This window comes from Cucurbita maxima, unplaced genomic scaffold (assembly GCF_002738345.1).
Source record: "Cucurbita maxima cultivar Rimu unplaced genomic scaffold, Cmax_1.0 Cma_Scf00006, whole genome shotgun sequence".
Lineage (NCBI taxonomy): Eukaryota > Viridiplantae > Streptophyta > Magnoliopsida > Cucurbitales > Cucurbitaceae > Cucurbita > Cucurbita maxima.
Window position 1 is genome coordinate 6185334 of NW_019272022.1, and position 22632 is coordinate 6207965.

General features: G+C 37.8%; 5 protein-coding genes, 1 long non-coding RNA gene and 4 other non-coding genes across 11 annotated transcripts; 4 read left to right on the plus strand and 6 right to left on the minus strand.

Moving 5' to 3' along the window:
* Positions 1-97: 97 nt before the first annotated feature.
* Positions 98-3973, minus strand: LOC111480839. The gene is made up of 11 exons (XM_023126034.1): positions 3205-3973; positions 3055-3109; positions 2819-2918; positions 2552-2750; positions 2128-2178; positions 1813-2045; positions 1163-1724; positions 971-1085; positions 843-898; positions 621-767; positions 98-527 (listed from the first exon to the last, which is right to left on the minus strand). Exons 1-11 carry the CDS (start codon positions 3814-3816, stop codon positions 267-269), a joined length of 2391 nt encoding a protein of 796 aa, XP_022981802.1. The 5' UTR covers positions 3817-3973; the 3' UTR covers positions 98-266.
* Positions 3974-4704: 731 nt separating this feature from the next.
* On the minus strand, positions 4705-7600 carry LOC111481014 (outer envelope pore protein 24, chloroplastic-like). Its single transcript, XM_023126280.1, has 3 exons — positions 7289-7600; positions 6718-7077; positions 4705-4947 (listed from the first exon to the last, which is right to left on the minus strand). The coding sequence occupies exons 1-3, from the start codon at positions 7484-7486 to the stop codon at positions 4867-4869; spliced, it is 639 nt and encodes a 212-aa protein (XP_022982048.1). The 5' UTR covers positions 7487-7600; the 3' UTR covers positions 4705-4866.
* A 761-nt stretch (positions 7601-8361) lies between these two features.
* On the plus strand, positions 8362-10126 carry LOC111481286. The gene is made up of 4 exons (XM_023126712.1): positions 8362-8855; positions 8955-9293; positions 9430-9976; positions 10023-10126. Exons 1-3 carry the CDS (start codon positions 8547-8549, stop codon positions 9940-9942), a joined length of 1161 nt encoding a protein of 386 aa, XP_022982480.1. The 5' UTR covers positions 8362-8546; the 3' UTR covers positions 9943-9976; positions 10023-10126.
* A 1272-nt stretch (positions 10127-11398) lies between these two features.
* Positions 11399-11485, plus strand: LOC111481329. The gene has a single exon (XR_002718043.1). It is a non-coding gene; the product is annotated as a small nucleolar RNA R16 (small nucleolar RNA).
* An 81-nt stretch (positions 11486-11566) lies between these two features.
* LOC111481328 lies at positions 11567-11649 on the plus strand. Its single transcript, XR_002718042.1, has one exon. It is a non-coding gene; the product is annotated as a small nucleolar RNA R16 (small nucleolar RNA).
* Positions 11650-13621: 1972 nt separating this feature from the next.
* On the minus strand, positions 13622-13692 carry TRNAG-CCC. Its single transcript has one exon. It is a non-coding gene; the product is annotated as a tRNA-Gly (tRNA).
* A 69-nt stretch (positions 13693-13761) lies between these two features.
* TRNAE-UUC lies at positions 13762-13833 on the minus strand. Its single transcript has one exon. It is a non-coding gene; the product is annotated as a tRNA-Glu (tRNA).
* A 101-nt stretch (positions 13834-13934) lies between these two features.
* On the minus strand, positions 13935-16195 carry LOC111481287 (protein LIKE COV 3-like). 2 transcript variants are annotated; one of them, XM_023126713.1, is made up of 6 exons: positions 15928-16193; positions 15612-15664; positions 15246-15355; positions 14985-15152; positions 14689-14913; positions 13935-14316 (listed from the first exon to the last, which is right to left on the minus strand). In XM_023126713.1, exons 1-6 carry the CDS (start codon positions 16054-16056, stop codon positions 14201-14203), a joined length of 801 nt encoding a protein of 266 aa, XP_022982481.1. In that variant the 5' UTR covers positions 16057-16193; the 3' UTR covers positions 13935-14200. The 2 variants fall into 2 exon arrangements, with proteins under 2 accessions (XP_022982481.1, XP_022982482.1); XM_023126714.1 differs by having other exon boundaries at positions 14294-14385; positions 15928-16195.
* A 132-nt stretch (positions 16196-16327) lies between these two features.
* LOC111481285 (glucan endo-1,3-beta-glucosidase 7-like) lies at positions 16328-20856 on the minus strand. The gene is made up of 5 exons (XM_023126711.1): positions 20580-20856; positions 18216-18877; positions 17630-17953; positions 16626-16962; positions 16328-16541 (listed from the first exon to the last, which is right to left on the minus strand). The coding sequence occupies exons 1-5, from the start codon at positions 20647-20649 to the stop codon at positions 16504-16506; spliced, it is 1431 nt and encodes a 476-aa protein (XP_022982479.1). The 5' UTR covers positions 20650-20856; the 3' UTR covers positions 16328-16503.
* Positions 20857-21759: 903 nt separating this feature from the next.
* On the plus strand, positions 21760-22289 carry LOC111481289. Its single transcript, XR_002718029.1, has 2 exons — positions 21760-22043; positions 22125-22289. It is a non-coding gene; the product is annotated as an uncharacterized LOC111481289 (long non-coding RNA).
* Positions 22290-22632: the final 343 nt, after the last annotated feature.

A 22632-nucleotide genomic window follows, 5' to 3' on the forward strand; every position in this document is an offset into this window, starting at 1 on the left:
AGACTAATTTCGTAATTGATTCTATCGAGTTTGAATTTACTACTATTTTTTAAAAACAAAATTTATATGTCAGACTACCAATTTAAAGTACCAAGTCTAAAGTAATCAAAATTGTAAGCCAAATATGCCTTCTAATTGGTTTTGTTGTGTGGCCTTACAAAAATCTTGATTACTTGCAGAAATGTGGGGAAAGTCAGCACCCAACGAAACGTTGAGCGGAATTGACATCAAACATCACTAACAGAAACAAAATAATGCATTGAGAATTAGAATCTGCCTTCAGTCTTTATTAGCTTCTTCATGTGCGTCTTCTCCAATTTGAATGACGCAAATGCAGAGCTCATTTGGCTAGACTCCTCACCGAAAGTGCACGGTTTGCGTTGCAGTTGCAAAGAAGATTGCCTTAATATATCAAACAATGAACTGCCCGATTTAGTTTCAGGCGCCGTGTTCTGTGCACTCGGTCTCACTTGAGAGTAACTAAACTTGGCTGAAGAAACTCTTTTTGGTTTATTCTCACACTGACCCTGCAAAGCCAAGCCATTGAAGTTGTTACCTCGCCCACGACCGACCAAGGAACGTCGATCAGTTTGGATTGAACTAATGTAATATTTGCTTACCTCCTCGGAAGATTCCTCCATTGTTGGAATTGCACTCCTGCTATTGCTATTGTCCCGACCAAAAATAAAAGAACGACCGTTGGTTGATGATCCATGCTTGTGGGATGAAGAAAGGGATGAATTTGAACTTCGGCCTAAGAAAGATGACTGCATCACATATGTTATGTTAGTTTTATAAATAGGTGACGCATTTCGGAATTTAGAGATTATACACACAGATACCTTTGAAGAAGATGTGTTCTTGCCCAAACCGGACAGTATAGGAGGATCCAAAAACGCTGCATAAATGGAGACGAAATATAAGGATTAAACAGTATAAGGGATGGATGGAAACATTTTGCAGATCTTACATTGAGCTTTGGGTCTCTTCTTGACATCAGGCACAACATTCAGCTTTTTGATAAGGCCAAAGACTTGTTTGGTGCTCCTATCCTCAGCAGGTGACAGGAATGTGGATTTTCCATCCTGTTACAGAACAATGGTCAGATCATCATAGATATAAATAAAAGACTTAGTTCATCAAAGATCAGCTTGAATCTTACAGCTTTATCAAATATGAGTTCTCTTGCTAGCCTCCTCTCTGTTTCCTCGTCATCAGACATGTACTGATCATCCTCATCTGTATACATTTGAGGAAGCATTTGCTTTACTTTTCTAATGTTCATTCGAGCCACATTCATTGGAAGTAAATCTTCTTCAGCTGTTTCACAAAATTCAAATTCATCATTTTCTCCCTCATTATTTTCATCTTCCAGCAAAACTGGTTTGCTAAAGTTTGAGCCACATTTCAACTTCTGCAAAAGATCTTCTGTTCCAGCAGCATCTTGCTGTTCAACCCACTTCTGATGGAGTTCGTTACGTCTTTCATTGTCTAATGGATTTTCTTCATACGCAGTTGCTATCATATCTTTAAGCTCTTCTGAATCCGAGTCCTCGTCTTCCTCCTCATCTTGGAAGCGCATATCATGGTCACTGTCATCTTCTTCCTCAGCTTCATCGTCAACAAAAGCCTTAACAGGATCCCCGCTCACCAATGAGGGCAAATTTGACGAATCATGTGGACGTGGATTAACATTCTCCTTGTCATTATCTTCTTCATCAGATCTACAAAAACCAAAAGTAGTTGAGTTATATAACCAATATGTAAACCAAAGGATCATGAACTTGTCAAATGAGTACATGACATTCTTACTCATCATCAATGGCTGCAGAATCAAGCCTCAAATTCATTGCCAAGACGGATGGCGTGAAATTTTCTTGCAGACTACTACTGGATGTCTCGTCCAACACATCATCCAGAGGTGCAGATTCAAGCTTTAAATTCATAGCCAATACAGACGGCGTAAAATTTTCTTGCAGAGGATTTTTGGACATCTCGTCTGATATATCATCTCCATTGCTTGTGTGGGAATCAGAAAAGAGTTCCTAGAACATGATAGACATGTTAATTTTGCTCATAATATAGACAGAACACAAAACATCATCACAACTCACTCAATGAAAATACCTGAGTGTCATTAACAGGAGGCCGAAATGCTTCTGAAATCGCATCAGTAGCCTGTATTACATAAAGGGAACAACTGCATCAAAGTCAGTTGCACATTTGAAATCCTAACTTCATTACACATGAAATTTGACAATCCTTGCAGCCAAAAATGGAATTGTAAGTTGTGCCAAATATTCGGGACATAAAGAAAAAAACATGTCATTTAGCTTCCTTCAAGTCTTAGCTATTGTAATGGCTCAACCAGACCAACCCAATACTTCTACCACTAGAATTATTACTCTTAAGCATGTGATAAAACTCCATTTAGAAGTGAGGGAAAGCTACATAATAATGGGTGTACCAAACAAAAAAAGCAACAGCTTGCTTAGGGATATACTAATTAATCTTATTAATGGCACGGGAAGGAGAGGTGGAAGCATCTAACCCTTTCCCTGTCTGAGGGCATGTTTCTCCAATTACTTCGTTCATCTCTACACAATGTATTTTTTTGGTCCTCCACATCCTCGCATTCTTTGCCTACAGAATCTGATCTCCCTTCTACAGATAACCTATGCTTGATGACGACCTCTGTGAATCCATCGTCATCGTCGTCCTCAAAAATGGCGTTCTCGATAATGGTGGATCTGCGTACGTAAATATTACATAAGTTCATAGTTAAATTTGCATGTATGGCTAAGAAGAGAATACCCACTTCCTAGAGAGTTCAAGCTTCCTTAGCCGGATCTTTTCCAAAACTGAAGATATTGGCTTCCGAACAAGTGGCATGGGCTTGAATGCTGCTCCTCTAGTATCTAACAAGAAATCAAATTAAAAAGTTGAGAATGTAAATGGGAAAGTATGATGCTTATGCTTGGCATTTTATTATAAAGATCGATGGTTTTTCAGAAGAATTAGAGCATGATTTTGAGAGTTAGATATAGTACTTACCTCGCAAGAGTCTCTGAGACTCGGCGCGGAGTTGCTCAACGTATTCTCTTCTCTCCTGAAAAATATAAGCAAATGAAGTAAGCAAACACCGAGAAATTGGGGAAATATCCACATAGATCATCACAGTTAAGAACATTGAAGGACTCATACCTTCTCAAGAGTTCTTTTGGAGACCGCAGTCTCGTTGAAATCTGCAGGCTCCCCACTGCTCTTGAGCCGTTTGGTCTTAGATTTCCTCCTCTTTGCTTCTCTCTCGTCTTCGAACGCCTCCAAACTAGGCCGTTTCTTCTCCAGTTCATCTATAATCACTTCGCCACTTTCCAGTCCTGCGCCCAGACTTTGATCTTCAGCTTTTTCATCAACTCCTGCCACAGCATAAAATTCCAAGGCCTTCTCCACTCCAGAATCATTTTCCTCACCAACCAAACCAAGAGTACGTTCCAAATCACCACCTTCATCCAAATCCCTCGATCCAGATCCCGATTGATGAAGCTCATCGGAGTCATCCAGATCTTGGCCGTTCAATTTATCAGAATCATCCGCTTCAAATTCCGTCGCACTCAATTCACGCATTTCATCGAACCGATCATCGATCCTCGAAAATTCCCCCATCTCCCCACTCGAAAATCGATCATCAACCCTCGGAAAATCCTCGGAGACAGCAGCACTTCCCTTCTTCAACCGCTTCAACTTCCTCCCGGAAACCAGAGGGGAATCGAGCTCGGGAGACGAAAGTAACTGGAAATCGTCGTCGCTATCCATCCGAAAAAGTCACAAAGAAAATCGAAGACGAAGAAGTGACTGACCTGAGAGCAGTAGATGAAGAATCCGGAGGCGGTAAGAGAAGATAGTAGTGGCGGCAAAGCGAATTCGAAATATTTGTGAAGGCTCGTAAGGCAAAGGCAGCCTTTTATTATAGTTTAGGGACCGGGAGATGGCCAAACAAACAAAGTAGAGCAAGCCCGCCAAAATTACCTGTTTTCTTGGACGACTCCACGGAATCTTTTGATGATCTGTCGGTAATAAATGTAAAAGTCGGCCCGGCCCACTCGTTTCTCTTCTTCTTTCTTTTTTTCCTTTTTTATTTTTTTGATGATCTGTCGGTTATTGTCCTCCTTAATTTATCCTAGATAAAAAAAAAAAAAAAATTAAACATTTTTTTTGTTTCGTTGTTAAAATACTATAAATAATTAATAAAATTATAAATAGTTTAAATATAATTTTAATCCTAATCTTAAAATTAGTCGAATTTTTTTTTATCAAAATTAACAATAATAATGATAATTTTCGAACTTTATAGAAAAAGAAAAAACAAATAGAGATTAGATTTTAAAAAGTAAATTAAGAATAAACTAATATTAATTTTTTTTTTAGAAAGATTGGCATATTTTGATGAGATCATTAATCAATAATTTCTTTTCCTGGTTAGGGGTTAACCAATATTGTTGAGGTTATTAGCTAATGGAATTATTCATTAATAAATGATTTAAGTTAATTTAGTTCACGGAATTCTATAAGAGGCACGTGACAACTTTTATTTCCTTGCAATCTCAATAATTGGTCGATTATTTGCCTTACAAGTTGATAAAATTCATCGATTCTTGGAATTCTTCACGAAGCCCTAAAACTATCTCCTGAGAATCAATAACTGGGAAAGTTCTTACTTCTTATGATCAGTGAGGTTTTTGATGCAATGGTACGTTCATTTTCAGTGCACAAAACATTATGAGGCTCAAACATCAATGTATTTAGGAAACTCCATGTCCACAATGAATCACAAACACGAATTTAAAGCAAAGATTGGTTTGAAAATTACACCTCAAAGTTCCATGTGGACTCTGCTGTTACTTTTGGCCTTTTTGGTTCATCTCCCAGATTGACTGATGCTACAATCTGCACAACAAAACATGGGTTAAAAAGGCTGACGTGAAAGTCGGCATTTGAAACGATCAAACGAGCACCATTTGGTTTCTAGAGCTTAAAATTGAAGGCTGCTATCGCTGCTCAGGTTGTGGAAAAACTCATACACTACCTGAGCTAATTGACTCGGGTGCCAATAGAGTTTTATCAAAGAATGTTCATAGTTACCATTGCCACCAAGAATAAACAATCTCGTTACGAAACAATAAAACTAATTACAATGAGAATACACAGCAGTTTCCAAGATCTCTATGGCTAGAACTGTTAGGAATCATGAACCTCTACAATGGGATATGATATTGTCCACTTTGAGCACAAGTTCTCATGGCTTTGCTTTTAGTTTCTCAAAAAGACCTCGTGTCAATGAAGACGTATTCCTTACTTATAAATTCATAATTATCCCCTTAATTAGCTAATGTGGGACTCCTTCCCAACAATCCTCAACAAGAACCTCAACTTGGAACAACCACTTCGACCCTGCAGGGTAGTTTCCCTCTTCTCAAACTTCCCCACGTTAGTGCACTGCCACACTTCACTTCTTTATAATGTGTTTACACCTAGGTATGAAATCATCTGGAAATACTTTCACTAACCGAAAACACGAAAAATTTCTTAGTCTAAGACTTCCTCGAAATCTTGAATATAATTCACGGTGAATAAACCCTTCTGTTGCAACTACTGGTAATCTATTAACCAATTCAAACCTAAGTTAATAGTTAAGTTAACAATTTCTAAAACGCGGAGCCTAACTCAAAAGGCTGACTATCCTGTTTGTTTCTTGTAATCCTGCCCTTGCGCATGGCCAGACTAATAAATATGTCCTGAATTTCCTCAAGCCCCCCACGTGGGAGAGGGAGATTTTTCAAAGATAAGATGGCAAAGTCCCCAATAGTACTCACCACAAACCAAACATCAGATTACCTGAGGCTAAGTCAGTAGAAAATCAAGTGATTCCAATTGGAAACCCTGTATCTCTTTTGAATCATAGTAACAGGGCCTACTCCCACTAATCCATAGGGAGATCCAACATTGGCTCCATGAGACATAAATGTTTGCATTTATCAAAGCTTTTTCTGCTCGGCAGCTCAACTCCATGAATCTAGAGAACTGCCTCCCAAACGTCCAATCCTTTGTGATAGAAATGCTATTAGGATAGAATTATGAACACTATAGGAGTATAAAGGATCTATTTAGTTAGAAAAGTTGCGCAAATAGACTATAAATAGATGGGGTAGAAAAGGAAGAAGGCGCATATCCATTGGTTTAGTTAGTTTGGGCTTGACTAATTTTGAGAGAGGAAGACTCCAAATACCTCAAATCACTTGGTAATGATCATTGAATAATGATTTACTGGATAATGAATGCTTGATTTTACAGTCTGCACTAAAAAATATTCATAAACTGGGCAGCCATTAGAACTTCCAGGCCGGACATTCTTTCAAATAAGTATTCACTGTTCGGCCAACTGCAAGATTATTGCAAGTAGAGTGTGTTCTGAAAAGAGTAGACAGATCGAGCCAGAGTTCAATTCCATTGTAACTTGACGAGGGATATGCACTTCAAAGACATGGTTCAATATATTACATTATATGAAACTCAACAAATGTTTAATTAGAATAAACTGTCCTGTCCTGTCCTGAATTCCTCGTTTTGGGTGACTTATCTATCATATCCACAGATTCTGAACTACGCAATCTACAAGTATTCAAACAATTATATAAATATAATGACAAAATCACTTACCTTGAAATTTCCGCTTGACTTCAAATTCCTTGTCCATTCTAGTCCCAGTGCCTTGGTTGTAGTCTGGTACGTACCCTTGAGTACATCGTCGCCATAAACCTTCCTTGATACAGAGAAGTCCCACGAATTCTTTGCAACATCATACGAAGGTTCAAAAGTGGTCACCCCCTCGTGCACGTAGCTGTACTTCAATTTACAATTTCCAGAGCCAAGAGCGTGATTAGCAGAGACCTTGTTAGCTGAATCAAAGACTAAGGTCCCGTCCAGAACTGTTCTGCTGTCGCCCCAACTATGGATGTAAGTCAAATTCAAAGGCTTCTCTACTACCTTTACAGTATTCATAAACTGAAAGCGCAAATCCTGTATAATCGCATGCAATAGCGAAACACTTTAGCACGAGATTCAATTTGACGATGCGAAAGGGGAAAATGAATTCTAGAGAAATCTAATATGTTTCAGATTAAATTTGGCAGTACAATGAATCAATATTATGTTTCACTTCATGAAATTATTTCCACTACACGGCCATCAAAGAGCCATTTGAATCTGCAAAGTGGAACAGTCGGCGTACCTTTTTGGGAACATTGTAGTCGACCATGAAGAAGCCAGGCTTCTCGACGCCAAGAGCAAGGCCATTTAAACTAGGGCCGTTGATGATTGTAGCGTCGGTGATAGAAGCACGGAGCTTGACATCGCCGGCGTTAATGGCCAAAGTCGAGACGGCGCCGCTTTTGTCTACGTCGTACTTAGTCTTCAGGGTTGCCTTCATCGTTAGCGGCGGAGATAAGCGAGGTCTAACCCTGTCCAGAGAAAGCTGTTGCTTCGGCTTTGACCTTCTCCCACCAAATCAGCAAAATAAAAAATAAAAAATAAAAAATAAAAAATATTTTAGGTTAGATATATAAATTATTAATTAAATTATAAATTTAACCTCTATAAAAATAAATTTTAAAACCAAATAAATAAATAAATTTGATGGAGAGTTGAAAATTTTAATTTTGTGTTAAAAATTCTTTTTTAAACTTTACTTGAAACAAAACATTTAGAGTTTTAAAACGAAAAAAATAGAAGGAATATTCCAAAAAGACCATATTTACTAGCAATAAATTTAAGTTGTAACAAATGGTATCAGAACTCCATACGGGTGGCATGTGGTAAGATCTCACGTCAATTAGAGAGGAGAACAAAACATTTCTTATAAGAATGTGAATGAGCTTAAGTTGTTATAAATAAAATCAGAGTCATACACCAAACCGTGTGATAGTGAGACGCTAGACTCCAAGAGAGTGGTAAGATCTCACACTAATTGGAGACGGGACCAGCAAAGATGCTCGACTCCCAAGGGACGGTAAGATCGATAACAAAATATTAGTTATAAAAACATTTTTAATTCTTAACTAATTCCATTAAAAGTTAATTATTCCAAACTATTATTAATTTTTAAGAGGAATTTGCAATCGACAATGGAAATGGAGGCGTAAAAAGAAGGAAGCCAATAAAAGAAAGGCAGTTAGTTGGTGAGTGGGCGGTCATAAAATCGTGACCTCTAAGTACGACACCTACGCGTAAGGACCACAACGCGAAGAGAAACTACCTCCCCAAAATCCCACTCCTTCTCCTCCCCCCTCCCCTCCCCTTCCCTTCCCCTCCCACTTCCATTAACCACCGCTTACCTTAGCAAAGCTCCACCCCCCACCCCTCGCCGCAGGGGAGGACAGGGCCATCCCGCTCCCCCCTTCCCCCATTCAAACCAAAACCATTTCATCAACAATCTTCTTCATCTTCAGTTTCTTCTTCTTCTTCATCTCATCCACCTCCTTTTCTCTTCCATGAGGAAGCTCTGTCCCAATGTCGACCATGAAAATGGACTCGACACGGTTCTGGAGGTCCCAATCCCTGAAGAAATGTTCACCAATATGGGCACCAATGCCGCCCTCCGTTGGCGGAATCTCCGCGCCTTAATGAAGGCTCAATCCGCCGCGAATACTAACGTCAACAATGGCAAATCCTCCTCCCATCTCTCCGCCACTTCCAACAACGAGTTCATGGCTCTCCTCAAGCTCGTCGGCACTCCTTTAATTCCGTTCCAGGTCCATCTCGATCTCACCTTCAACTTCTCTGTCAGAGACTATTCCATTGTAAGACTCCGTTTCTCTCTCTCTCTCTCTCTCTCTCTCTCTATCTCGATGCACATTCAAATAAAATCAAAGCGAATCATGCATTCTTTGTATGTTTAGGAGGCGTCCACAGCCAAGTATATTGTGCATCAGTATGTGGCGGCGGCGGGTGGACAGGCGGCATTGAACTCGGTGAACAGTATGTACGCGGTGGGACAGGTGAAGATGTTGGGATCGGGGATGCAGCAAGGGGAAGACAGTGTTCAGATGAAGGGGAAATGTGAGGTCGGTGGATTTGTGCTTTGGCAGAAGAATCCGGACCTCTGGTATCTCGAACTTGTGGTGTCTGGTTACAAGATCAGCGCCGGAAGCGACGGCAAGGTCGCTTGGAACCAGTCTTCTTCTCAGCCCAGCCATGCCAATAGAGGTCCTCCCAGACCTCTCCGCCGCTTCTTTCAGGTGATCATTTTCTTCTCCGACGAAGGTGGAAAGTTTTAACTAAATGATTATAGTTCAAATTAGGACTTATTGCGCTGTTTTTGGTGGACTTTTAGTCATCACTGTTGACACTGGTTGATATAAACATGAAATTTAGGGATTAGATCCACGGCACACGGCGAATCTGTTCGAATGCGCCGTATGCATTGGAGAGAGAACCGTAAACCAAGAAGATTGTTTCATTCTAAAGCTGGAGACGGCATCAGAGTTGTTAAGATCACAGAGCACGTCGCACGTGGAGATTGTTCACCACACGATTTGGGGCTACTTCAGCCAAAGAACGGGTCTCCTCATCCAATTCGAGGACACCAAGCTAATCAAAATGAAAGCCGGCAAACGAAACGAAGTTTTCTGGGAGACCAGCATTGCTTCCACCATTGAGGATTACCAGTACGTCGACAATATCAACATCGCTCACAGCGGCCGGACGACGGCCAGGTTGCACCGGTACGGCGAGACACTCAACCACCGGAGGAAAATAGAGGAGAATTGGAGAATCGAAGAGGTTGATTTTAACATTTGTGGGTTGTCGATGGATTCCTTTTTGCCTCCGGCGGAAATGAAGAGGGACACATCCCACACCGGTGAACGCGAGGCGGGAGAGAACTAACTCTTGCTAGATTCAGTTTTTTTTTTTTTTTTTTTTTTTTTTTTTTTTTTTTTTTTTTTTTTTTTTTTTTTTTCCTTTAAAAACCCCAGACACTACCAAATTTCAATTACATGTAAATATAGGAGGATTTGACACTTTTACCCTTTACACCAATGGAGTTTTCTGGATTCACAAAGTTGAGGAATTTTTTTCCTTCCATATATGGGTAATTTTCCTTTTAGATATTTCAATTTTATAAAAATTTGCATGTCAAATAAATATATATAAAACAATTTTTTTTAAAAATAATAAATAAACAAACAAATTTTTTACACGCCCATGAAAGTTTAATAGGACTTTTATGCTTTAGCTGTTCGTACTAGGAGAAACTTCTCCCATTTACGATGCATGGAGGGCAATTAGTTGTCCTTATTTATTTAGATTTTGTTTGAGGCCCTATATGAAAATCTTCGACCAAGTTTGATTCAATTGCGAAATTATTTCATAATCTTCTTCCCGTCGTTGGGATTAGTTGGAAGGAATTGTTTTTTTGTCATTTGGCTCTAAAGAACTCATGAGTCAGTCTCGAATCAAAGATTTTCTTCAAATTAATAGATTATTTTGGAATGGCGTATACATCACACATCCTCGGCCTCATGGGTCAAGTGTTAGCCCATTCACATTTAGATTACAAAATAATAATAATAATAATAATAATAATAATAATAAATATTTGTTTATTATTATTTTAGTATAATAAATGTGAGGGTAAATTTAAGAAAATAATAACTATTAAAACATTTTAATTGTTGGTTGGGTGAAAAGAAAAAGGTAAATAAAAAATAATTTTTCTAAAAACAACGGAAATAATAGGAAAAAAAAAGGCTCTTGTCCTGCAAAGCCCAAACCCTAATGTTCCTAAATGCTATAAATACATGCGTCCGGACTCAGACTTCATATCCTCCGCCGACCCATTGTTGGTTTTCATTTCTTCTTCTTGCATTCACTTTCTTACCTCTTACCCTCAATCCTTCGAGTTTGGAATTTTGAACCCTGATTTCGTGTCCTTCGTTGATATCTGATAAAGATTCTGATCTACAACGCGGCCAGTTCTTTCTTCTCGTTTCTTATTTTGATTTCTTCTAGTTTTGATACATTTCCCTCGGATTTCTTAATTTTTCTGGTTCCACTGGATTTAGATCGAGCGATTGGTCTCTGTTCCACGAATGATTTTTGTTTACTTGTTCTTCTGCGTTTTTCTTATTCGAATGATACAGATGCATCTTATTTACCCTCTTCTTGATATCGCAATGAAAAGATCAAGGGGATAAAATAGGTGCAAATATCTAAAGGTTGGCTTACCAGCCCATTTCATATTGATCTTTGTCTTGGAGTCAAATGGACCTACCGAAATTCTAAAAACCTCGTTTATCATTTGTGTCTTTTATTTTGATTTCTTTAACTATTTCTTCGTTTGAATGGCATATGATGAACACATCATTTTTGCTTATTGATATACTGATGTTCCGTGCTGATTCAACTCCGCTTATTATCTGATGCCATTAATTCTCTTTCGTTTATTTTTACCAAGATTTATTTATTTGATCAAGTTTTTGGGATTTTACAACCAATGAAATTGTTTGAGGCAGGCAAATGAGGAATACAAATTCTTATCCTACACACTGAAGTTAATGTGGACTACATCTCCGCTTATTATCTGATGCCTTGCCATGAGACTATAAAATGCAATCGTTTTCCGATCATTTAAAGTTACGTTTTCTAAATTTAATTTGGCTGAGTGGCCTAGTAATTATATAATTTGTTCGTTCTTTTTAATTTGTCTTTGTTTAATAAGTTAATTGTTCGACATCATTCTTATCCGTCTATGAATTGCAATGACCAATGAGGAGAAAAAGCAGACGGGCGGTCTGAACTGATGCCGTGTTGATTGTCTGCACTCCCCTCTTGTGGGTTCCTGATGGTCGAGAATTCAATAAATTTTATTTTTTAGCTTTTCTTTATGGATTTGTTGATAATGTAAATGGTCGAGTGGGTTTAATTTGTTTTGGCTATGATGATGATTTGCCTCGAATTATGTCTGGACATATGAGAATTTTGTCTATGATTAGTTGGTGCATTCGTCTGAGCTAGTTTGTGATTGATTTTTCATAACTATGTTCTTCCTAAATTGCTTCGTTTTTTAGCATTCCTTCTGAGACGCTGTTTGTTATAATTCAGTGGTTATTCAGTTCGAATATTTGGTGATTCAATATCCTATCCAGGCTTTGTGGCGTTCTGAGTTTAATAGATAGGGAGCCGTTCCATTTCTACTGACGCAAAGTCGATATTGACGTAGACGGATCTGGTGGTTCTTAAATTTAGCCTTACATGTAAATACTATTGAATCGAAAGGATGTGCGTTGTGAATTAAGCTAGTAGTTACGTACGTTGTTAAATATCCGTTGTATTGATGATCCAGATTCTAAGATTCTCTTCTATTTTAACTGTGTTAGGTATATATTTCTCAAAATTTCATTACAATTTTTTTTAACTGTTATAATAATAATTTGCATACAATGATGATTAAATGGTTCAAAATATGTCGATGCGCCAATTTAGCAGTAACAAAATCAAGCGAAAGATTGAATGTGGATACTTTTAAAATTGTTTACAATTTCACTTTATGGAGATTAACAAATAGTTTTTGGTAGTTAGGTATCCTATTTTGTTTACTTCAATTTGTTCATTTAAAATTATAACTTCTCATTCATTAATGTTAGACGAACACGACTCTCTACAATGGTATGATATTGTCTACTTTGAGCATAAGCTCTCATGACTTTGCTTTGGGCTTCTCCGAAAGGGCTCATCCCAATAAAGAGTTTATTCTTAGATTATAAACCCATGACCATTTCCTAAATTAACCGATGTGGGATTTTCATCATCTAACACCTCCCCTCGAACAAAGCACGCCTCCCCTTAATCGAGACTCGACTCGTTTGGAGTCTTAGTCATTTTTTACTGCCTTCGTACCTTCGAGGAGGCTTGACTCCTTTTGGAGTCCTTTGTTTGACATTTAAGGATTTGCCAATCTATTGACACGGCTAAGTTTAGGGCATGGCTCTGATATCATGTTAGACGAACACGACTCTCCACAATGGTATGATATTGTCCACTTTGAGCATAAGCTCTCATGGTTTTGCTTTGGGCTTCCCCAAAAGGCCTCATTCCAATGAAGAGTGTATTCTTAGATTATAAACCGTGAGACTTTCATCATCCAACAATTAAAATTTGTTGATGACGAACTTGTGTTGCTGTGCGAGACATTGAACTAGCCTTAAAGACGGCTAGCATGCACCTTTATGAAGTCCCAACCGTCTGTAAAAGTTTATAAACTGCAAAATTGTGCGACTTTTTTAAAATTTCTTTGTAGAATGTATTATTGTCCATGATTGAATTATATATATTTTTTTATTGAATGGTGAATGAAAAAAAGTATGTATTATCGTATGAAAATACTTAGCATTTCCTAACCGATGTCCAAACACTAATGTTTCTGAATTGAGAGGCCTCCAATTTCCTTGTCTTATCCTTAAAAAACAAGGAACTATTTTTCAGCCCTCCAATTTTTATCTATTGTTAATAAGAAAAAGTGATGAGTATTTGGTTCGTCAAATAAAGTATTAAAAAAAAAAAGAAATGCGCATCCGGGGAATCGAACCCCGGTCAGTACCGTGGGAGGGTACTATGATACCACTACACTAGATGCGCTGGATGTTGTTTGTCCTACTTATTTTTTTTATTATAATTTAATTTTATTTTCTACCAAAAATACAGAAATTCCGTTGCCGGGAATCGAACCCGGGTCTCCTAGGTGAAAGCCAGATATCCTAACCGCTGGACGACAACGGAACTTATGATGAAGAACAATATATATTTTATTGAATCATAAAATCATAAGCCCAGAATCGTTACTAGCAATTAATAATTCATTTATGAAGATTCGAGAAGTGTGGTTTGAAGTTGTATGCATAAAAAAGTTGGACAGTTTCCTAAACAGAGTTAAAGAAAGAAAGAATGTTGGAGGAAAAACAAGGAAATCATAAACATTTGTTCCTGTTTGTTTCTAAAGAATTTGAGCTACTTCAAATTTGCAGCACCAAATCTTGCTCCATTACAGCTGCAGCAGGTGGCTGCTCCAGATGGGAGGAGCACACTGAGCAGCCCTTTCAGCATTCTGAATTGACAAACTGTAGAATCTTCCATTTTCCACTCACCATCATACCATACTGCTTTTGGTTTTGCACAGTTTTTGAACTCCACCTGTTGGAAGTGCTCTTGCATCCACTGTGGTCAGTATTTGAGGTACTGACAGCCCTCCAGATATCACAATTTCTTCACCCAAACAAAGGAACATCCAACCCCATGTTCATACTAACCACATTGCAACAGATTCTCAACATTCTACTACACAGTTTCAGTTTAGATAATTAGAGCATAAGGCCTACTAATATCGAACTCATCATAATCATCAAGATATAGACGATTCTATATTGGTTGGAGAGGAGAATAAACCATTTTTTATAAGGGTGTGAAAATCTCTCTAAAGTTGTTTTAATATCATTGAGGGGAAGTTCTAAAGGAAAAGCCTAAGGTGAGCTTAGACTATTACATTATTTAGATTTTTTTTGGTTCATTAAGATTGATATATAGGAACCATGCTCGTATGAGACAGTTAATTTCATGTTTGAGTGGGAGAGATCATACCAATTCCTTCTCGGACAGACAGATTAGGCCTCAGGATGTCCTTGGAACTCATAAGAACTACGTCTCCAAGATAGAGATGATTGGTGGGCACATAAACACAATAGAGTTCTTCCTCTTCCATTCTGCTCTGAAGAATAACGGAGGAAGTGATGAATCCAAAAGCATATTCTCCTGAACGAGGGTGCCTGATGATTGCTACTTCCTTGAAGGCATTTGAAGTTTGATCTGAGGACGATTATCAAATAGTCAAATACGATTATCAAATCAGATCAGTAAAGATTTCAATGCTTTTTTACCTGGTGATATTGCAATACTAATTTGCTTTGAGGCCGTGTAAATATAGCTTACAAATGGCATCTTCTTAATAAACCATTCACCAAGAGTAAGAACAGAAGCTCCCAACCAAGATGACATGAAAATACCAACGAGGAAGATGAATGTGATGGAGGTAATAAACCCAAGCCCTGCAGAAATTTCTACCCAAAATCAACTGCGGAAAATTCCTTTTAAAAGTTGTTCTTCTGCTGTTTTGGGGGAAGATTACCTCTTCAACTTACCAAAAATATTGATCCCCAAATGATGATATATGGGAGAGAAGAAACCATCAACAAAACGAATGAATCCCCACGTGATATAAAATGTAATAGCGATTGGTAGAAGAATTACACTGCAAACAAAGCCCTAAATGCTAAGAATCAACACTGCACATTTGAAGCCATACTCTATAAACACAATTAACTCTTGTTCTTGAAGTATACCAGAGAAAACAGTCACTAAACAGACTCCGTATGCTAGAGTCTATCAGTCATCTCATAATTACACAACAAAAATGGAATAAATCCATAAACACCACCAGAAATGCTGGGGATAAAGAAAAGATGCATTTATTCTACAAAAAATTGAAAGAACACTAGAAGATTTACCATCCTGTCATGAACTTCTTTGACGCCCAGCTTCGAATGACTTTAGCAAATGCCTAGAATATCCATGAACCGAAGCTTTAGTGTTCAACGGTTGATGCATGAAACCAGTATAGAGTACAAAAAAGCGTCGTGTTAATCGATAATCCGCTCGACTCGGTGAATCTAGCACTCTCATACATAGTTAACTCGATTTCAACCATTACAGAGTAAGAAACCGCGGACGAAAATCGAAAGAACAATCTCGGATAAAAATACAACCAAATTTAGGGGCGAAAAAGATCAACGTTAAGCAAGAAGAATGAAGCGGAAAACGGACCTCACGGCCGGAGTGATGATGAGATAAAGCGGCGGTGGGTACGGAGGAGGATTTGGAGGCTCCATTTTCAGAAACTGTAGCCACTGGGATCAATAGCTCTAGATCTCTTTCCCTCTCTCTTGTACCCATTTTTTCCTTCTCTTTATCTTTCTCTCTCTACTTCGATTTCGGAATCACATTTTTGGGTGTTTTTTGCACTCACCTTCTTCTCTCCCCCCGACGTTAACGAACTATTCGGAACTTCCAACTGTTCTTCATTTCAATTTATAGATTGGACCCGAAAAATGGCTAACACAGATAGTTGAATTAATATAAAAAGAGCTAAAATAAATAAAATCTTAATTCCTTTAATTTTTTAAATTAAAGATTTTTTTTTATAAAATAATTTCCTTTGACGAAATAATATATAAGTCAGTTCTGAATATCACTTCGTATGAGTATGACACATAATTACAATTTACAACGAAAAATATACATAATTATTTGAAAAATTCAAAACCATCAGAAAATATACATATTTAATGAGCTGGAAATTGGAATATGGATATTCATAATAATCCCGTTATGGTCGTTGCATCACGTGCTCCCACCAGGATAATTGCAGCCATTGTAGCCTGCAAAATCAATAAAATAAAAATTAAAAAAATTAAAAAATGAAAAAATTGAAAATGAAGATTCATAATGGCTTTGATTCTCACTTGGATTCTTGGAGGAAAGAGTGGCAGACTGGGAGAAGTCACAGGTCCATGGATATCGGCCGGCGGTCTGGTAGAAGAGGTTCATGGCGTAGGTGGCGTGTGCGGCGATGGTGTTTGGCTCGAAACAGGCGCCACCGGGTTGAATGGCGCTGCAATCGATCCCTCTGCCGCAGGCGTAGTCCAAGTTGGCTTGAAGCTGGGCGTTTGATACGCCGCCCTTAGGCACGCACCATGAGCCTCCTCCTGCGTTTGGCTTTGGACTTGTTGGTGCTTTTGCTGATGGATTTGCTGGGGAGGATGGCGTCGTCACTGGTGTTTTAGGAGCAGCTGGAGTGTTCTACACTTCGTTTCACAATAATTAGAAAAGTTCTCTTAATATTCTTAAAAAAAAAAAAAAAAAAAAAGGGAAGATTATTAGTGAATGAAAAAATTCGAACCTCCAATTATTAGTCAGAGTTGAGGATTTATTCTTTAACCCATCAAATGCTCGTTGACTAATGAGTCAACCATATGCTGGTTCTTCTTAATGTTTGATAAGCTAAATACCAATCTTTACCATCACTTTTTTTTTTTTTTTTTTAGTTTAAAAGGTCGAACTAAGATTCGAACCTTCAACATTTAGGTAGGTCGAGAATATACTTAACCTATTCAACAATATTCTACTTAGCAACTCACCCATCACCTAATCTAACTAATCCTTCAAAATTTAGGTCGAGAATATTCTTAACTTGTTCGACAATACTCTACTTACCTACTCACCCACCACCTAATCCTTGAACATTCAAAGCCAATAAGCGGAGAGTATTTAGCAACACACCCATCACCTAATCCTTAAATCAAGGAATTCTATTGACACCTCACATTACCATCGAAACCTAGCAAAGATGTCAGAGATTTAAATTTCCGCCTGACCCTATGTGTTTTAAACTAACAAAGAAAAACCTTTAAATTGTAAAGCAAAAACTTATACACTAAAGAGGATTATTTGGGGGTTTCTCTGTTACCTGGCCATTTTTCAAAAGACCAATGTCGTAGGTCATGGTAAGATCAGGCTTGAACAGGCCAAAAGCTCTCTCAGAACCAGGCCCAGGCTTCAAATCTTCGTCGTACAGCGCAAACAGATACGTATCCACTGATTTTCCTGGCATCAATGGCGTCCCAACCATGGATCGTAGGTGCGCGATGAGATTACCGTTGAATGCCTTCGCATTCTCGACACTCGGACCAACCTCGTCGCCGTTGCCTTTGTACGGCCAGCCAGTCTCCGCAACCACAATCTCTACGTTCTTGAATCCCATGGAGTTCAACGCAGATCTTATGGCATCCACCTGATATAAAGTTAAAATAAATATCAATTTCATGAAATTAACCAATGACCTATAAATGTTATTATTTATTTGATCTTAAAATATATCATTAAAATCATTTTCACCCACTATTTATTTTCATTGTAATGTCAATTTATTTGAAATAAATATTTTTTCCAATGTGTACGGGCGTAATTAAATCCCACTGGAAATTCGATATATAAATAGCTGAAAATCCCAAGAACAAACAAATCAGAACAGGCTCGAAGATCGATGAACTCACCTGAGCGTCGAACATGTTCATGTATTTGATATTGGTGTTCGTGTCGAGTCGGCCGGCGTTGGGCTGGAAAAGACAGAATGCCAAAGTCTCCGGCCGCGGATCGCTCCGGTAGGCGAAGTATGGGTATGGGTTAATAGTGAATGGGGATCCAGTGGCATTGTTGAACTCCAATAGCCCCTTCAATACGCTCATATAGTTCGGGTGGAAGAGCGCCGACGACGGCGGCTCTGACTGGCGGAGCACAGCCATGGAATGCACAGTGGAAACCTTAATATCACCCAGAGACATCGAATTCAGAGCGTTATGAAGGTTCTGAATTGCCGGCACGAGCTGATTCATTAGATTTTGATCATTGGAGGTTATCACCTCGTTCCCGACCGTGATGAGGATAATTTTGCTCGCCGGTGAGAAGGGGGCTACATTGGCGTTAACCCAATTTTTGGCGAAATTCGGGTCGGATGCTAGGGCTGGAATATCACCGTTCGCAGCGCCGATTACAATTCCGATCCCTGTGTTTGCTAGGGCTTTGATGATTGCCGGATCCGCACCATATAGTCGAACTTTCTCGATTGAAGTGGATTGAAGCAGCTTCGCCGTCGCTGAAGGCGGAGGAAGGTTATCGGCGACTTCACCGTAATTGATTCCGATGAACGATTGCGAATCTGAATAACAAAGCATTTCAAATAAAAAATTCCGCTCGCGCGATGATAATTTCAAGGTAATCAAACAATTCTTTCGATTCCTTTTTCGAAGATTTACCATCCTGTTAAGGATATTTAGCAATAAATTATAGTTTACCATATATATTATATTTGATATTTTATTATAAGACAAATATTAATATTTGCCTTATTATCATAGGTATCTTTCTATTTATTGTTATTTCCATTTATTACTATTTCCATATCCTTGTAATTTATTTGATTATAAATAAGATAACTTTCACACCATTTAGGTGTGGTGGATTAATCAAACATTCACATGGTATCAGAGCCCTCTCGGTTTAACAACCCCGATTCTTTCTTTTCAATGGGCTTTTGAATCCTCTAATCTTCTTCTCCACCACCCCGGCTGGTTTTGACGCCGCATGGGCAGTCTTCATGGCTGCCGTAGTCGGAGCCGATTGATTACTCTTCGGCTCCATCCTATTGACCTCCAAATCACCTTTCGTCATACTCTATACATACAACCTCACCTTTTCCAACCCAATCGGTTTTCCCCTTGGCCAATATAGTCTCTCTCATTTTCTTTCCAATCAACCTTCATCCTTCACATAAACCCTAACCTAAACCTATCAACCTTTGCAGAGATTTACCTTCGGAATCTGGGTGCCACACTGGCCTATTCGCCAACCAAGTTGCCGCCACCCTTCCTGCCAAAATTGGCTTCTTCGCCCGATGAGGCGACTCTTCCGACTGCCCTTCTCGCCAAAATTGGCTCCTTCGCCCAATGTGGCGACTCTTTCGGCTTCAACATTGTCTTTGTCCCTTGCTCTAGGTTTCCCCTTCTACTTCTTGGGGTTAGAAATATTCTCACCAGAGCCAAGGAAGCATCGTCGCTAAGCAACAATCCCTCTTCATGGGTTAGACATATTCTCGCCGAAGCCAAGGCAGCATCGCCGCTGAGCGGCGATCCCTTTGCAATTTTTGATGGCCAAGAACGTAGGTCGTCTCATGTGTTAGATCTTATTCATTGTGATCTTTGGGGTCCTTCTCCCGTCAAATCAAATTCGGGTTGTTAGCATCTTCATGAAAAGTGTTTCTCAACCTCTTTGAATTTTTCAGATTCAAGCTTCACGTTCGTTTAAATCCGACGCTTAGCTTGCGGTGGGGTGTTAAGGATATTTAGCAATAAATTATAGTTTACCATATATATTATATTTGATATTTTATTATAAGACAAATATTAATATTTGCCTTATTATCATAGGTATCTTTCTATTTATTGTTATTTCCATTTTATAAGACAAATATTAATATTTGCCTTATTATCATAGGTATCTTTCTATTTATTGTTATTTCCATTTATTACTATTTCCATATCCTTGTAATTTATTTGATTATAAATAAGATAACTTTCACACCATTTAGGTGTGGTGGATTAATCAAACATTCACACATCCTCTTTCTTTGTTTCAATTTCTTTCCCCTGTTCTAGAATCTCATTACAATCACAATCAATGTTCCAAAAGATTGACGCAACGAAAAAATTCACAAAGAAACCAATTCAAATTCTAAATAAACATTACCAGAAAATCAGATTTGTAGATTGCATGCACACAAAATGGAAGATCAAACCAAGCGACTGAAGATGATAAAAGATTCAGAGATGACAAAAAATGAAAAATTAAGAACAGAAACTTACCGGCAATGTTAAAAATCAGCAGAAAGTAAACGAAGAAGAAAGCAGTGGAACGAAGAAGAGCGGTAGCCATGGCTGTTGAATTGAAAGCTTGTAATATGTTGGAGGCGGGACGCAGAGGAATGAGAAGATAAATAAATGAAGAAGCAGGGAAGAGGACAGGGGTAATATTGTAAAATGAATATTCAGTGGGCCCTCTAACTTTTTGAAAAACGGGCTGCCCGACGAGGGCAGTAAATGATGTATTGCACCGTTAGAGAAGTGGGAGTGGAAGTGGAATGGAAGCTGGCGGGAGTCGTGGAGGGCTTTGCTATAGTAACGTCGATGTTATAATAATCAATGAAAAATTAAAAAAAGAAAAAAAATTATTGTCCATGTTTTTGTGAATGACCGAAATGCCCTTTCTTTCTTGACCGTTGCCCAACTTGCATTTGCGATTGGATTTTGTGGGCCGAAAATTAAATAAACACCCTTTTTATAATAAAGATTTTCTTTTAATTTTTTTTTAATGTTATTAGTGTTGTTTATCTTGTAATTTAAAAGATATTTTTAATAAAAAAATTATTATAATTTACCTTCTAACAATTAATTTGAATGGTAAATTGGAGTTGTATTATATTTAAAACTTAATCTATTAGTTATAAATTTATTTATTTATTACATATTTTGAAGATTTTCAAGTAATATCATTTTTGGAAAATATACTTTAATTAATCCAATTTTTTTGAAATACATTTTATTTGTTTTTATTTAAATCACTTTCTATCATGCTATATTAGCTACATTTTAAATTATTAAATTAGTTGTTATAGAAAAATTTATTTAGATAAAGTAAATATTTTCACAAATCATTTACTTTAAGTTTAAATTTAGTCCCAAATTCTTGTAAATTTTATTCACACTTTTTAGTTTAATGTAAAAGTAGGAGTTTCTACTTTTCACCTATGAATAAACTTAATTTATATTTTGAAAATACAGTGAAAAGTTAATCTACTTTGTTTAATTTTTCAAAAGTAATATTTTTTTTTATTAGTAATCGGTAACAAAATGTCAAGCAACAAATTATAAAAAAATCACATTGTTTATATATCGCACTAAAATAAATTAAATAATAAAATATCTAAAAAAAACAAAAAAATTCTAAGCTTTTACTTAGCTATTAAGCAACATTAGGGATCCCATCGCTCAAACGTGACCTCATTTCTGTGGGTGCTTTCAGCTGTGAGAAAGCAAAGCATTTACATGAAAACTCGCCGTGGGGAAAAGGTTAGATTCTCAATTACTTGTTAAATAATGGTCACTACTTTATGATCAAAGCATAAAGGAGAGCGAGCTTTACGATCGTGGGATTAATTGGCGATGAAGCAACTTGAATCTGATCCATTGGACTTTGAATCTGATCCGTTGGACTTTGAATCTGATCCATTGGTATATAAGACACCTTTTGAATCCAACGGGCTATGTACGGTACGTCTCTCTCTGATCGGAGCTGTAGTTCTATTGACTAATTTGTCGTTCATGGGGTTTTCTCAATACTTTCTGAACCAGGAAAAGGAACGTTGTTTTGAAGCATTGATCCTTTGTTCCATTATCACGCCAAGGTAAGCTATCCGATTGAGTTCACTTATTTCCGCATTTCCTTGATTTTCCGAACTATTAAACAACTGTCGATCGGTTCCAATCAAAGACAAAACACTATTCGTTCATTTATTTCTTCTTTTTCTATATTAAATGTAGTTAATGGCTTGATTTCAATGATGGGTATTGATCATCGATGTCATCTAAGTGTAGAAATTGGGCATGATCTGTTTTCAACCTCATCGGGAGGAGGAAGAAGCATTATTTATAAGGGTATGAAAACTTTTTCATAGCAGATGCTTTTTAAAAACCTTGAGGAGAAGTCCGAAAGAGAAAACCCAAAGAGGACAATATCTGCTAGTGGTGAGCTTGAACTGTTACAAATGGTATTAGAGCCAGATATTGCGTGATGTGCCAATGAAGAGGCTAAGCCGTGAAGGAGGGTGGAAACGAGACGGTGTGCCAACAAGGATGTTGG